Genomic DNA, 16494 nt, shown 5'->3' with positions numbered 1-16494 from the left:
TAATATTTGCTGGTAAGATAAGAAACTTTCTTATTGCTGACAATGAGTTTAAAACGTCCACAGGAATAACATTTGGCAAATTCTGTTGATCGTGGCACTGCAGTATTAATTTATCAAACTCAACAATTACATTTGATGTGCCAATTAAAAGACCAACATCTGAACTATTTCTTGTCCTTTGTTCTATTTATATTGTTAATGTTAAATGAGCTCTAATAAAAAGTCAAATACCAAAATGGAAAGCACTGTTTGAGTGAATGATACCAATAGTGGCCAATAATTAATTGTGCAGCTGTGATCAGTTTATCATCTCCAGCCTTGAAATGATTCGTTGTCTGCAACCTTTATTATCACTATCCTTTCTAACTATGCACATTTCACACAACTACAGACAGTAGTCAAGTCCTAAAGAAAACATTGCACACTATTGAGGCTGGATATGGCAAACCCAAAAGTGTAAATTGTGTTTTTAAGTAACCCGGGTATCAGAGGTCTGAGAGCTAGGGAAAGAGGAACCCCTTATCTCAATCTCATTCACAAGTACAGATGTATACTGACAAAGTGTTGGAAAAATATCAAAAATACTCCCAGACCAAAATATATCAATTAACAGCAAATTAAAAAATTACAAAAACAAATAAATAAATAAATATTGTTTTCAGCAAATAAATTTCACAATCAGGCATTCCTGTCAAATTAATCACAAAATGTATGAAAACCTTTTTTGTACAATATTTGTGTAAGTTGCGGTTTTGAATGTTATAGTAACTTCCTAAAAGATATAATACATAGAGGCTTACAATAGAAGCTAAGAAAGAAAAATGGAAAGGGTTTAAAAAATGCAAATTAAAGTCTTGTCTGTATAAAAGTAGGTGTTTCAGTGTTGTTATTTCCCTTACTCCAAAAGTGGAGATATCAATGAATCAATTTTTCTACAAATAAGCAAATTTTGTTTAAAAAGTTAGAAATAAGTTAGCTACTGTAACAGTAGCTAGTTTTCAAAATAAGCAATAATAACCCATTAAAAATTGTTTTGCAAATTGTGAGAAACTAGAATGTTTTACAACCATGTTTGCTTATTATGAAAGTGGTACTCACTCACTCCCAGGTAACCATGCAAAGATACCCTCTTCTAGCTCTGTTGCCCAGGGGTATCAGATTAGTAATTAAACTGAGATACAAGGAAAGAATGCTTACCAATATAAAACATGTTGATCTTGACATTTCTGGAAAATTTTATAATCTCAGAAGAGTACATGTAGAAGGAACTAAAATTGAAATTGTGTAAATTTTCCTTTAACACAAACATTTAGTTCTCAAGCTTGATTTGTTTCATAAGAATTGATACGTAACTAGTACTGCAATTATAATCTCAAAATAAACAAATTTTAAACATCTTCAGGGTTGACTCGAGTTAATCCTCTTATGGCTTGCTCTATGGCAGTTTCGAACAATGCATCCAATTTGTATGTGCCATTTTGGGATGGCATTGCATAATACAAGTGGTAGAGGGGTGTGCCATTCTCGAGCTTGATGGCATTAAGCTTGGTGACACTGTTTGTCATGTCAGTGAGTAGTCGATATTCATTAGATGATGATGGAATCCTGTCTAGCCAGTGTCCTTTTAGTGCTTTGCCACTTGATGCTTTTAGAATAGTGCCCAGTTTCAGCGAGCACAAAAAAAGCCAAAACTTCTCATCCTCTCCTCCACTCAGCACAGGAAGAATAACACCACCATCATGCTATGTGTCATATTGAACATTGTGCCAAAGCCCTTTCCATGCATCTGTATCAAAATATGTGATGCCAAATGACTGTAGGATCCACATTTCATGATTACTGAATGTGAGATCTACAACCTCGGTTTCTTCTTCTTTTATGACACCACCACCACTAAGTGCACGCTTTGACACTCTGTCTCCAGCAATATGGGCTAAGAGGGATGCCAGTATTTGTTGAGTTGCTTCTGTTGGGATGGGCTCTTGTTCAATTGGAGTCTCAACAGCATCATCACTATTTCCTTGCAATGGGGCTGGTTTGAAGATGATGCTTTCTTTAGCCTCAAGAATTCTCCTCATTTGCATCCCGCCATGCATGAAAGGCTTCCGAAAAGGCAAATCTTCAGGAAGTCCCTCAACCTCAAAACCACCCTTGAGGTATGGCACTCTTGAAGGTTTTCCAACCATTTGACCTAAAGGTAATGAGAAAACGAAGCCAACATATAATAGTTATGTGTATATGGGATTCATCATACAGGTGTTATTTTTGATGATTACAGTACATTCTTCATGATCTTTTAATGGTAGCTAACATACATCATATTCATGATTCATACATGCACTTACAAACTCTCAAGATAATTTTAACCTAAAAACAAGTTTCTGTATATAATAATTCTGTTTCTACTGTGAATAGTCTATCAAAGAAAATATATGGGTAAGCAAATAAAAAGTTGAAGTTGAAAAACGAATTGATTACTACCAGTATTTGTGAACCTGTTCTTTTTTGCAATTTTAGCACTAAGATTTCGGAGAATGTAATAGTTTTCTAGGGCTGTTGAGACTTCCCAAAACTCGCCTATTTTGATTAAAATATTGTCTGGTGTATCCTTTTTTTTAGAGCTTTTTTGTGTTATATTTAGCATAGCTCCATAGATACCCCTGATAACAAGAATCTAAAGGCTTTCAATTGGCTGTACCAGTAAAAGCAACTATAGAATGATTAAGAAACCTGTATCACTGAGAACAGATAGTTTTATATAACGTTGGAGGACCTCTAATAATTATTCATTACGGCTTGCCCTTATAGGAAAATGGCAATATGACATCAATAACATTTTTGAGTAATTATGATATTAATGATAATGTAAAAGTTAAAATATACATTCTCAAACCATAACAAGATTGAGTATATTGGTGGTATTTAATGATGTTGGTCCCAAGACCCAAACAACAATATCTTTTACAACATCTATGAATAATAATGTAGCCTTTATAATAATTAACTCGTGGGGTATACTCCATGTGGACTTGGGTTTGGGTGTTCAGCCAGAACCCTGAAATGGTCAACCTGAAAATCTTAGATTCTTATATCGTATTTATGACAAATAAAAAGGGTTATTGCTAAATAACTGCCAGAATAGAAATATTTTTACAATTTAACAATTGTAGGGTGGAGGCCACATATAATTCTTTTGGTAAAGGTTGAGATTTAAAAGTGCTTAATTTGTATATAAAGCTATACTCTGAATGTGACAGAAAAAAATTGGAAATGGATTTGAATAGTCAATACCCTATTATTTGACACAGAGCTTGAAACCATTACAACCTTTTGGATTCCAGCACAAACCTTTTCATTAATAATTATTAGTTAATTATCTGGGAGTGTGTACTGTCATATATTTTGCTATGATAGCTAATATATATATCTTATTAACCAAGTACGAGGACCGTATTGGGAGAATATCAGCCCGAGGTCTTGACAGTACGGACCGAGCGCAGTGAGGTCCGTACAAAAAAGACCGAGGGCCGATATTCTTCCAGTGCGGTCCCGAGCAAGCTTGGTTAATAAGAGATTTATTATACGACTGAGGTTCAAAGGGACACAAGCGTGGTATCATTCGGGACAGTGCCCCGTCCAATACTTAGAGAATATTGGACCGGCAATAGAGCATTTTGATTGGTTGATTTTAGTTATTGGTCCTCTGACTGCCCGAGTCGTGTAATAAATGGGATTACACACTCCCAGAGAATTAACTAATAATTATTAATGAAGAGGTGTGTGTTGGAATCCAAAAAGTTGTAATCACAAAAACGTGCATGGAATCACACAAATGCATGCATACAATAATCATTGCAATCTTACTGTATTTTTGGTTGAATAATGCTGTTATGTCTTTATATGTAACATCTTTGTTGTCTGCACCTGCAAATAGATAAACATAATTTACTAGATGTTAGTAACTACTCCGAGGGGATATTCCAACTGGTTTAGGGAATATGGGTGTTCCACAGGATTCTGATACTATTACCCTTGTGACAAATAAAAATATTTTTTGATAATGACCTATCAGATCCGAAAGAGTTTAATTCTTGGGTGGTGGTCAATATCATTGAGGATAGTTGGTTATTTAGCATTGTAATGGTATATGAATACCCTGAATTACTTGACAGGAACTGTAGACAAAGTTGGAAATGTAGTTCAAAAGGATACCCTATTTATGACTCAAAGCTTAAGCTTGAAAAACCATACCCTGTCCAGCAGATCATTCCCGTATTCCGGAAGTCAGTATATGGCACAACCCCAAGCATCTTACACTTTACTCATGAAACTTTATTACATGTGACCTACATGGAGGTGTTAGATTTTGCAGAACTAAAACAATAGTGCAGAAATACTGCAAAAAATTAGTGAAAAGCTTACCACCAAAATGGCTTTTGAATTTAAACATCAACTCGGGATTCCTTGACAAAAAGTCTTGACCTGCAGGGGATCCAAAACCAAACAACTGTCCATGAGGATCTTTTTGTAGTACCGCAGTGCAACAGCCATATCCATCAAGAATGTTTACCTATATGAGACAGTTCAAAAGTTTCAAATGAACAGGCCAATATTTTTTCAGCATTATGAAATAATGATGGAGTTAACAAGAAGCTTATTTAAGCTGACAGGAAAGAATTTAACAAATCAATGATTAAGGATTTAATTCTGCGACTATTTTATTCTTTTTTCCTTCTTTCTTCCTCTTCTCCAGCTTTCTATACTTCAATCTTTGTTTTTTACCCTATTCATATGGATTTTTTTTCTCTTTGTTCGTTTTTTATGCAAAATTTATATGCTCAATTACTTACAGGATCTATCGATGTGGGGATTTGAAGATTTAACTTTTCACATTTGCCCCGACCCGTGTTGTTGAAGTATTTTGAGAACTGACTGAAATAAGTCAATGGAATCAATGTGGAATATAATATTTTGATTCTCGTCAAACGCCGAGGAATTGAAAATAATATAATATGACTCACCAGCTTAATTATTTGATCTCTTATCTTTTTGACGGTCCTTTCAATATCTTCGGGATTCAACTCGCCCGCTATATTCTGCGAACTCTTATATAAATTTTTTTCTTCAGCAGTGAGTTTCGCCCACTCTTTGGCAGCAAACGAATTTTTTTCTACCATAGAAAGGTTTCGACACTGATCTAGAATTTAAATACAAAGTGTGCATGAGCGTTTAGTTTAATTACTCTCTTGTTTAGCTCTAAACTATTATCCAATTACTAAAGAACGACAAAACCCCTACTCGATCAAGCATAGCTTGGATTAATTTCACATTGAAAAGAAACATAAAGTTTAAAACGGGTTTAACTTCTGTGTAGTTTGTTCGTAGTATTATATATGGCGTAGACGAATATTTCATGAACTTTTACCCTTGCTGAACAGCTCCCCACAAAAGTTATTGTATGACGTGGGAGCTCGTATGTAAGGGATGCTTTTTACGCTTTTTGCTGACGGTGCGGTATCTTGATCACTCGAAGTCGAACTTGCCGCTGCTTTTCTCTTCTTTCGTTCGCTTCCAATCCAATTCTAAATATTCAATACCAAATAAAGAACTAATAGTAAATCGAATCGGTTTTCATTGAATTCAAAAGTGTATAACTAATTTATTTCATAGTAAAAGCGCCTGGAAGATTTCACTACGGTGCGTGACATTCGCGGCAACCACCAGTAAAAGGGTCCGAAACACCCGCCTTACCAGCGAGATCACAGAAAAGGATCCAAGCAACATTCCATATTTACGCTACTATCTAACATAAATATATGGAATCTATAAAAGCATTTTAACCAATGCAAGTCTTACCTTTACAGTTTCCTTAGTCACTTTAGCTTCTGCACTGGCCTGTTCAATGAGATCGTTGTGGGCTTGACCCTTTCCAGTCATGCCTTGGTCAAAATACCGAGACAAAATGGATCTTTGAACATCAGTTAACAGATTATTTTTCCTTGATGAAGCCATGATGAAACGATTGGCACAATACTTAAGTCACGATTGACTATGATCTAGATTAGCTATGGTCACGATCAAACGCTGGATAGAGGATATGCGATCTCTTGAGGACGATCAGCTCTTGTTGACATGCCAACAGATCGACCGAAATGAAATCTGGGAATGTTTGACAACGAGAATGCTAAGAATGTATTTTGAAGTGGGCTGAGCCCAGCAAGGGAAATTTCTTTCTTCGGGGTGAGCCCATTTCCTTCGAGTGAACCGGGTGCATTACCACTACCACGCACTAATTATTACAGAAAAAGCTTTGGCTACAATGGCGCCACATTATGGAACAGTCTACCAAGCGATATAAGGAACACAGAGTCTCTGGGGTTATTTAAACGTAAGATCAATGACATTCTTTAAGTCTAACGCACGGCATTCACGGAAAACAGCTTTAGTGTTATAGTATGTAGTTTTAATTTTAAATATCTTAGCGTATGTGATATGTATTTTTATAGGCTGATGAATTAATCGTGTTTAAATAAAGATTAAATAAATAAAAAATAAAATAAATAAGCTTTATTTATCCTCGGATTTCAGTGTAGCTTACAAGCTAGTATCTCCGATCCTAATTACTAATTTTAAAAGTTACAGCAAGAACAAGGCTAAAAAGATAAAAAAATAATTCATAATATAATCATCATAAATATAATAATATAATGTAATATTAATGTAATATTAACAGAAACCGTGCACTAACAGCTTTAAACTCTTTACGGCGGCCAATTTGCATTAGCAGCGTAGCTGAGAAAATCCAATTCTCTCAAGAGAAAAACAGTTTCGGAAAAAAACTAGTGTGATTTAATGTTTCAATATATAAGTTTTACTCGGGCTTCCGTTGGAAAGCCCGAGTCTGAAAATGCAGGCCGTTTTGGTCGCCAAAAGGTGGGTCACGGTCCCAGGCGTTCCGTGCGTAAATCGCGGAAACTGGGGATAAAAGTGCGACAGCTTGTGTTATCGTGAGCTCGGTCTTCGCAAACAACGTAATTTACAGAATTCTGTGTTTTATGAAGACCGCTTTGCAAAGATTCCTGTCTTTTAAGCTCATCCCACATGCAATGATGTCGATTGTTTTCGGAATGGCTTGAAAGCTAGCCAAATGTGGAAAGTTCATACAAGTTCTCACGAGATAACAAAGGAGCCATATGTGAGTTCAAACTACGAAAAACTGGCAAAACTGTGACGGCCGATTTAGCAACAAACTATGACGCTGAGACGAACACCTCACTTGCTGAAAAAATCAAGAATGTTCGCGAACACAACTTCGAAGGTGGCGCTAACAACAGCGAATTGGATAATGATACTGACAGAAGCAACTTTAATAGTAAATATCCTGTTTTTGTAATTGGTTTTTATTGGGTTCAGTACTTGTAAAGTACGATTTGGTATTTCGCACATAGTCACTATTAACAATTGATTCATGCGTTAGCGTGCGTTCATCAAGATTTGAAACACGCGGGAAGTTTGGAGAGCACAAAAGATGCCTAAGAATTCCCTAAGAAATGCCTAAGAGTTGCCGGGAGCAACTCTAGCTTCTTGAGTGCTCTCCAAACTTCCCAAGTGCTTCAAGTCTCGATGAACGCACAGCTGAGACATAAACCAATTGTTTTATAACATTTTCAACGCTGTAGTTTATGTATAAAGGGCATAGATTCCCTCTCCTACCGTTCAATGCGTTGTTTATTTTGTTTCGGAAAATTATTTCGCTATGCTTCAATGATCTTGTCTCAGATTCGTCAAAAACTGTCAGGTGAATTCATGCGTGGAAATGAAGTTAGTTGCGAAACGAGATGAAGCCGTTGATTGTTTTGTTTTCCCTTTCTCTGGGTTCTTTCTCGGGAGTTATTAGCGGGACGAAAAGTCTTAGCGCATCCATTAGTCGTAGTCAATGAGATTCTTATTTCAGATTCATATTCAGTATCAACCAAATATGTACAAAAACAAAAATAACTTTTTAGATAACGAAATTTTCCCCTGAAGGCTCAGGGTTTAATATATGAGTCAATATTCTAGAATAAGCGGCCACTGAACTAAACGCTTATTCGTTTCGAGCATCTTTAATCTCAAAACATTTTAATAGCCTCTTGCAGTTCTGTTGACAAAGCCTGATTTTTATTCTATAGGTCATATGTTATTTTGACCAGAAGCAGGACTTATAGGTGGCTGTTTTTGTCATCCCGAGCTACTTCTCTCTAAGGTTAACGTCACTGTGATTAATAACAAGAAACAGGAAAAGGATAAAATCTTACTTTGGTGATGAATCGTTCAAAGAAGACACAAAGTGATGAGTCAACCGGTTGCTGAATGATAGCGGATGGGCAGGCTAGCTGACCTGATAACTCTTAGTGACTTCCGTTAACGTGAATCACTTTTAAGAGCTACGTGCTTCATGAAGTATCCCACGCAAATTCCTCAAAGCATTATTCGTCACTAGCACGCAAGAATTGCGTGTTTTGATTTGTATTCAACTAAATCGTGGGGAAGCAAATCGTTTCAGAGCGAAGGACGCCGATAACTATCCTTCCATCAAGTTAAATTGCATGTTTTTTTTAGGGATAAATAAATAACATCAGTCGAGGAGTTGTCTCTATCATATAGCTAAACTTTGGTGCATTCAAATCCATTTGCGCTAACGTAAGTCATCTTCCATTGTATGAAAAACTATATTCGAAGTTTGATTAATTTTTGCTTTTGATCATAGCCTGGAGGACAGACATACAATCTGACAATATTTTTTCCTCATTCCGTGGGCCTGTTGTGGGTGTTATGCCACTCTTTTGATCTTGCGTGTGATCTATATTAACAAACAGACGCATGGTAACTTGGAATCTATTTTAATGGTCATGAAACATGTGCCTTTAAAAGAAGCTTTTTTTATCACTATTGACTGCAAAGTTCCCGTAAGGCCGCGCGTTTTAAAAGTTTTCGAGATGGTTTTTCCGTTCCGTCCCTATTAAAATCGACTTTTAGGAGCTCAACATGAAAAATGATACTCGATTTGGAAAAAAAAGGTATACATTCATTTCTTAAAAGTAACAAAATCAGTTTTCGATCCTACAATACTTCCATTCACAAAAGCAATACGAATGTGAAGGTAAATTTTGTACGTAAATTTCACTTAACAACGGTTCAAGCGGAAGATGGTGAATTTCTTGACTGGGTCTCTTCCACGCAAGTAATTATGACAGTGCTCTGCGCTCGCTTCTACATAACATATTTAGCATTTCTTGGAATAAAGCTTCTTTCTCTTGTCTTCTTCTTTTCATCAAAACTTGACTGCTGAGTAAATATTTTGACAAAAACTTCCATTTTCATTAGCATAAATTATTTAACAGTTCTTATCATACACAACGAATATATGAAATTATTAAAACTGGATCACTGGATAATGCAATTCAAGACTTTTTATTGGCTTAGCCATTATGATATATGAGCCAATATACCATAATCTAATATCTGTACATTGTAACATCCGCTTTCTTCTTACAAAATAAAGTCGAGAAGATTTGTGCAATATCTTGGGGGCGTTTTTTTAAAAAAAAAATTATTCCACTCGCGCTTGTTGGATATGAGATAATTATAGCCAACTCGGCGCTACGCGCCTCGTTGGCTATCTATCATCTCATATCCAACGCGCGCTCGTGGAATAATTGTTAATCATCATATAAGGGCTAGCTTGTAAAAAGACGATTTATCCTGCTGTTATATTTTTCGATTACGCAATTTCAAGATATTTGTTTCAAACATAACGACATTTTCAACGATTTTGAAATTTGTCTAAAAGTTATCAGCCGGTTTATGTCGTTTAGGTTTTACTCAAGCGGGAAACTTCGGCCGGCTCATCAAAGGAACTCCTTTAGGAATGAATAGATGTACATACGACCACAAAAATCTTCGCTTAGGATCTTCCTACCTGTTACGGCAGCGACGACGGCATTGAGCATCGCCAGCTCCAGTAAAAAGGCACACGAAGTGACATCAGTGCTGTTTTTTCTTTAACCTAATTTTAGGCCTTATCCCTTTTAAAGGGGTTCTTCTGGACAAATTTAATCACAAACTTTCTTCCAACTGTCAGTTGAAGACGATCTTTTGGGTACGCTTTTAAAACCTAATAAATTTTAATGTTCTGGTTGAGCGTTTAGGTTTTAGTCAAGAATTAAGAATGAAGAGGAGGCTTTTCAAACACACTGACATATGATTTGCATAAGACGTTTTCCTGGAGGGAAGGCAAATTTTTATTAACTAATGAGGCCGTTGCTATGCTGGTACGCAATGTTAGCATCTTCACCTTTGGCAATTTTGGCAAAGAATATTTTATCTACCAGTTATCAATCAATCAATTTTAATGTTTGTCAATCTGAAGCTGCCATTAAGATAACAATCACCTAGTGAATTATTCAAAATATATCGGGCAAAACTAGCGAAACACAATTAAAAAAAGGAAAACTATGAAAGCTGGCATTTGCCAGAGCCTTTGCAAACGTTACTGTGGTAAAAACAGTCATAAGATACCCAGAATTTTAGCACATAACTTACAACCAAATCACATGGCTCACCCCGAAAAAATTGTCAGACATATTTTAATGACGTTTGATGTCTCACCAGCTCCTAGTGTGTCTCGCACTTACGTGTCACTTACCGCCGTTATCGTAAGTGTTTGGGTGCGGCAATCCGTCTAGAGGACAGTTTCTAACTGGGATTTCAACTTTTCAATCCGAAGCTTGACTCTGTCTCTAAGACCATGTTTTTATTTCTAAAAACGTCCTGGAAAAATCAACACATTTTTAGGCAGGCATAATGTCTACCTTGATGGCGTGATTCATTCCTCCGTTCGACTGAAAAACGCAGAAAGCTAAAGTTACGCCTCCCAGTGCTCTGCAGACTCTCTGGTGTGTTTGGCCTGCCAGATATGTTTGTCTTGAGGGCATTCAGCTCGTACTACGCTCGATATAAACAAGGGATTGATTAAAGATTTCGAAAGATTTTATGCGAATTTTTCTCCGTGAACACCGTTAGCGGCAAGTTTAGGAGATTATAAAATTAACAAATTCTTAGTTGCCTCTTTTAGCAATGCTTGATTATGAATGTAATCTTTTCTACCTAAGGTTTATATACTCGGTATACCTCGACAAGGTTGGTAAAGGAAATGTTTATATAATTTTCGCCATCTTTTAGTAAACGAAAAGGTTTATCTTGTCATTTCATTTTCGCCATCGATGCTTGCATGAAGCAGTGGTTAAGAATCAGTATTATGTTTTACAGTTAAAGATATATAAATTATGTTTGTAAGTAGCCGAATCACGAGGAATGTTCTTTCTAGGAGTGATGACTGTGACAAACTTGAAAACAACGATTCAAGTAATCTCTATGATGAAAAAGAACTTTTCAGAAATAAGGGCGATTTCATTTCTCTTTTCGCGAATGATCGTAGAGTAGATTCGCAAGGGAGACAAAACGTAGTCTCTCCCTTTCAAAATCTTTGTTGCAGCAATAAAATGGAAAGTGAGAGCAGCAATATTTGTACCATGAGTTAGTAAGTGCTACTTACGTTAGAATGTGACAGGTGATAAAAAATTCGTCGGCTTCAACGTTCTGTGACAAAGCTAGAGAGAATAAAAAGCAATTAAGTAAGATAAGAAAAAACGAAAGTAATACGAAAACATTTGACATTGTGCCTAATTTGACTACTTAAAGAGAACATAATTCTACTTATATGTGACAAATTTGACAAACAAGAACGTTACAGACAGGACTACGCGTTGGGAATTCAAGATGATAGGGTTATCGCAAAAACTAGAAAAGAAGGTAAAAGATATTTATAACCTTACTTTGGGGACGACGAGTTGGAAAGAACAGTCAACGAACGAGGATTTTTAGTGGCAGCCTTCAGCGGATTCTACGACGACTTTTTAGATATCTTACATATTCTTATATCTAATAGTGCTTTATCATATACTTCCGAATATTCTGGAAGCATGTAAACTGTTTATCAATGAGAAATTAAAAATAAAACAAAGACACCTTTGACGTAAATAGATGTGCAGCGTTTGATATACACCTAGCTACTTAAAAACAATGTCGGTAAAATTATTGCACTTCGTGAATCTCATTTCAGCTAAAGACTTACCTTGCGACAGTTTTTCACCTTGTTACAACAAAGTCTTTTGAATTCCTAAATTTCTCTATTTGCCGTGATGTATGGAAATTATGAACCAATCGCTGTGCGACTCAGAAAAAAACACCTTCCCAATTCACTTTACATAGATTTAGACGCGTTTTCGGAAAAGAAGTTCCGTTGTAGACATCGACTCGAAGATTCCAAATGACGTAATTAGGAAAAGGAGAGTCATTTTCTATTTGCGTTTCAGAAATAAGAACGCATGAAAAGGTATCAAGATACGATCTGCTGTGACACTTTTCGCTACAACTGTCTTAACATCTCTGGAACCGTCCGTTGTTGTTGAAAACTCTGCGAATAAACAGTTTCATACGAAATTTGAAACTTCACAAGAATTTCACTTCGTTTGCGTGCACTTTCGATTAAGTTCGCATGGCAATCTTTCCGACAACAAAGTTTTTAATAATCCTAAAATTTCCGCATCTAATTGTGACTACAATGTTTGCTTGGAATCGCGTTCCAAGATTTCCGTTTCAAAATCGACCATCGTGTCAATGATGGTGTTTACCAGATGTTACTATCATAGAGATTTGTAGAAATTTAAATAGCAACTTCAGTGATGAGCTAGACTTGGGATATATTTTAAAGTTCACACAACAACCCGGTGGACAATCAGACATGGTTTGATGCTACTCTGATTTAAAGATTTAATAAATGTAACCGGGGAAATCACATTTCATCGACCCAACGTTTCGTCACTGTCTAGTGCCATCATCGGGGGTGATCTGATCGTTGCAACAAGAGCTCCTTTACCTGCCCACTAATTTGCTGCCCTTTTTTTCTTACGAGGTGTAAATAGGCGTCAATTAGTGAGTCGCCATCATCACGATCTAAAGGAGTGTGGGCCAAGCTCCCAAACGTAGGCGTTGGTGGTAGCGGCGTTTAGTGTTGATAATTTTAGAATTATAATTATAGATTTCGGTGTAGATTCTTGTGGCTTTCAGGGTTGATATCTAATGGGAATATGCAAAATAAGTCTTTGAATCATTTTCTAACGATTGGGTTCAGACAATGAGGATCGCAACATTTCGACAGATGTACTGCCAGTCCGGAAACCACGAAAAACGGACATCCATGTATCATTTTATTAATGACAAACAAGCTATTCTTTTTCAACGAAAACATTCGAATTGATTAACGATACTTCTTTCCATGAGACTAAACCACAAATGCAGGAAATGAATGTTCGTTACAAAAGAGAAAGTAGGGACCTTAAGGGCAGTCAGGACAGCTTTAACGAGGAAGACTTCAAGTTAGAATCATACTAGAAGCTGGAGGTATATTAATATTGCGAGGTAGCCGCTAACTATTTGGCTCTCTATCAAGGACGCGATCCCGTTTAAGAAACCCGTGTTTTATCTGCCCGATGTTTTCTTACAATTTTATCACTATTATTTTTTTAAACAAATTTTGCCAACTTTGCACATGTAAAGGCTGTTAAGAATAGCATGTGATGCAAAATTTATTCCATCACCATTAATGAAACACACTCTATCAATGTTTAATCACAGGCTAGGCCAACAAAGATGTTATGCGGTAGGCGATTCTAGTCCAGCAACAAGCAAATGGAAAAGAAACTATTATAGCAGACTAGCTGCTATAAAATATGGGCTTTGTTATAGGCAAGCTTTGGAGGGTCGCATGTTTCCTTTATAAAGGCATATGTCTGGCATGAGCCTTCCAGTTTCACTGCTGTGATCTGAAGTATCTTCTTCAGTTGAAGTATCTTCTTAAAACCACCCGATCAGATTCAATACCGGATCAATTTACACGGCAAACGAAAGCAATCTCACTTAGTGTTATGGAATCGAGCTTCGAATAATAGCTCCAGTCTGCCGACAATAACATTAACAACCTTTACTACTTGGTACTGGCGATCGAGTCCTAGTTTGCAATTACGAAGTCTATTTAGTCGGGAAACTTTGCGTGGTAGTCGCGTGGTAGTTTTACGAGACAAACAATTCTAGAACATCTTTCGCATCTCCTGATTTTCTAAAAACTTTCAGAAACTTTAAGAGTCCAGTACGTTTATAGTACTCCATAACACAGTTTTTGACGTGATCCTGCTATTCGAGCATTACATCATAGTAACAGTTGTGAAGACAATTTGGTTGTACGTTTCCACCCAACAAACAGGTAACTGGTGAGTACGAGTTTCCGGCTCGAGGCGTAGCCGTATGTAGATCTGGCCACGTGAATATTAATGTTCCCAAAACTTCTAAATTTAGTACCTATTATCATACTTTCGATGAACACGCTGCTGAAGCAAAATCAAATTTTTACAAAGCAATGAATCGCAGTAGTTTACTTGTTCTAGAAAAAGAAGTTTCCTTTGTTACACTCGATGGATGAAGTGTCATTAGCGAGCACGAATATTTATCAAATATATTGAATAATGAACATGTTTACGTATCAAAAGTCAATGTTGAATATTCATTTCTGCGAAAGTCCGGAGAGGGTTTCCAAATGGCTCAGGAAAGAGGAAAGCTGATGACCTACAGTTTTTTCTTCTTCGCGTTTAGAGGGAAGGATCTCTTTTCATCTGTTGGATTTATCTTTGAATTATGTTACTGGGAAAGGAAAACAATCTCTCAAAATAGCATGTGTTTACGAGAAATAAATGTAAGCAAATTATCGTGAAGCAAATGATACCAGATCCCATCTCTACTGTTCTACGCCGGGGAACAGCGTATCCCTGTCTGCCGCTAAGGAAACTGCTTGGAATCTGAATTAACGCTTGAAAAGGAGAGTTGAATATATTTCTTGCCAAAAAATTTTCATTTAACAAAAGTTGTTTTAATTGAGGCTGCAACGTTGTGTTCCATTCTGTGCTGTCCAGTTGACTTTTCGTGTTAGAGTGGGGTCTGGTGCAGGGTATACTAGCAACGAGAAGCATAAGGAGAATTTCGAGATCAATCTCAGCTCCTTGGCATAACCTACAGCTTTTCGAGCACGAGTTTCATCTCACAGTCCTACATTATAAGACTAAGTAGGAGGATTTTTATGAATCTCATTTTGCGATGGCGTGCGAAATCTAGCATCTGCCACCGATCTTGAATAGAGTGAGAGTGTGACCTGCAAGGGTTACAGGGGAAGCCAAGAGCTCTAGGAACCAACTCGAACGCACTGCCCAAGCGCACAAACTTATAATAAGACGAAAACAACGTGTCGATCCACAGAAAATTTTTAATATAGTAGTAGTGATATAGCAGTGATAGCAGTTGTGATAACTAATTGCGGCGCGAACGAAATGGCAATAACAAAGAAACCATATTGTACTCTCTGTTATACTATATATATCTTCTAACAAACTTATGGAAATCACTTTGGTTATAATGAAATATATGAAGTTGATGTATTTTGAACTGCGGTATTAGATACGTATGATGCACGATCCTCGCAGTAGATAGCGCTATTTAAGCAATAGCGAAAATCAGACCTGAAAAAAATCAGGCCTGTACGGGATTCGAACCACTGACCTCTGCGATACAAGTGCAGCGCTCTACCAATTGAGCTAACAAGCCAACTGGGAGCAGGCCGTTAAGTTGATTCGTAATAAATCCGTGAAAGTGATAAATCAGATACAATGAGATATATGAATATATGGCTTGTAGCTCAATTGTAAGAGCGCTGCACTAGTATCGCAGAGGTCAGTGGTTCGAATCCCGTACAGGCCTGATTTTTTTCAGGTCTGATTTTCGCTTTTGCTTAAATAGCGCTATCTACTGCAAGGATCGTGTATCATATGTATCTGATACCGCAGTTCAAATATATGAACTTCATATATGTCATTGTATCTGATTTATCACTTTCACGGGTTTATTACGAATCAACGCAACGGCCTGCTCCCAGTTGGCTTGTTAGCTCAATTGGTAGAGCGCTGCACTAGTATCGCAGAGGTCAGTGGTTCGAATCCCGTACAGGCCTGATTTTTTTCAGGTCTGATTTTCGCTTTTGCTTAAATAGCGCTATCTACTGCAAGGATCGTGTATCATATGTATCTAATACCGCAGTTCAAATATATGAACTTCATATATGTCATTGTATCTGATTTATCACTTTCACGGGTTTATTACGAATCAACTCAACGGCCTGCTCCCAGTTGGCTTGTTAGCTCAATTGGTAGAGCGCTGCACTAGTATCGCAGAGGTCAGTGGTTCGAATCCCGTACAGGCCTGATTTTTTTCAGGTCTGATTTTCGCTTTTGCTCAAATAGCGCTATCTACTGCGAGGATCGTGTATCATATGTAAATAATAATAATAATAAT

At 36.9% G+C, this 16494-nt stretch overlaps 3 protein-coding genes and 1 non-coding gene across 5 annotated transcripts in view; all 4 read right to left on the bottom strand.

Annotated features, from left to right (window-relative positions):
• The window catches only part of LOC111319636 (peroxidasin-like), a 42323-nt gene extending 33942 nt beyond the window's left edge, over nt 1–8381 (bottom strand). The window contains exon 1 of the mRNA XM_088730957.1: nt 8298–8381. The gene's annotated coding sequence lies outside the window, so the exon portion shown is untranslated. The remainder of the gene's footprint in view (nt 1–8297) is intronic.
• Nucleotides 328–5415, bottom strand: LOC148740796 (uncharacterized). 2 transcript variants are annotated; one of them, XM_088731114.1, is made up of 4 exons: nt 5022–5415; nt 4423–4570; nt 3865–3924; nt 328–2191 (listed from the first exon to the last, which is right to left on the bottom strand). In XM_088731114.1, exons 1-4 carry the CDS (start codon nt 5175–5177, stop codon nt 1743–1745), a joined length of 813 nt encoding a protein of 270 aa, XP_088587240.1. In that variant the 5' UTR covers nt 5178–5415; the 3' UTR covers nt 328–1742. The 2 variants fall into 2 exon arrangements, with proteins under 2 accessions (XP_088587240.1, XP_088587246.1); XM_088731120.1 differs by having other exon boundaries at nt 4483–4570.
• LOC148740795 (uncharacterized) lies at nt 5412–6680 on the bottom strand. The gene is made up of 2 exons (XM_088757341.1): nt 5857–6680; nt 5412–5582 (listed from the first exon to the last, which is right to left on the bottom strand). Exons 1-2 carry the CDS (start codon nt 6010–6012, stop codon nt 5412–5414), a joined length of 327 nt encoding a protein of 108 aa, XP_088613467.1. The 5' UTR covers nt 6013–6680.
• Nucleotides 8382–15677: 7296 nt separating the features above from the next.
• Nucleotides 15678–15750, bottom strand: Trnat-ugu (transfer RNA threonine (anticodon UGU)). The gene has a single exon. It is a non-coding gene; the product is annotated as a tRNA-Thr (tRNA).
• Nucleotides 15751–16494: the final 744 nt, after the last annotated feature.

The sequence above is a fragment of the Stylophora pistillata genome, chromosome 1 (assembly GCF_964205215.1).
Source record: "Stylophora pistillata chromosome 1, jaStyPist1.2, whole genome shotgun sequence".
NCBI lineage: Eukaryota > Metazoa > Cnidaria > Anthozoa > Scleractinia > Pocilloporidae > Stylophora > Stylophora pistillata.
Note: the sequence above shows the minus strand (reverse complement) of the source record. Positions and strands in the feature narration are given on the sequence as shown.

What these genes read in the sequence shown, in the direction of transcription:
- LOC148740795 (XM_088757341.1), bottom strand. Translation starts at nt 6,012, where the DNA reads ATGGCTTCATCAAGGAAAAATAATCTGTTAACTGATGTTCAAAGATCC. An exon ending in TGACTAAGGAAACTGTAAAG is followed by an intron (nt 5,583 to 5,856) that starts GTAAGACTTGCA and finishes TTGAATATTTAG; the next exon opens with AATTGGATTGGAAGCGAACG.
- LOC148740796 (XM_088731114.1), bottom strand. Translation starts at nt 5,177, where the DNA reads ATGGTAGAAAAAAATTCGTTTGCTGCCAAAGAGTGGGCGAAACTCACT. An exon ending in GAGATCAAATAATTAAGCTG is followed by an intron (nt 4,571 to 5,021) that starts GTGAGTCATATT and finishes TGTCTCATATAG; the next exon opens with GTAAACATTCTTGATGGATA. An exon ending in ATTCAAAAGCCATTTTGGTG is followed by an intron (nt 3,925 to 4,422) that starts GTAAGCTTTTCA and finishes ATCTATTTGCAG; the next exon opens with GTGCAGACAACAAAGATGTT.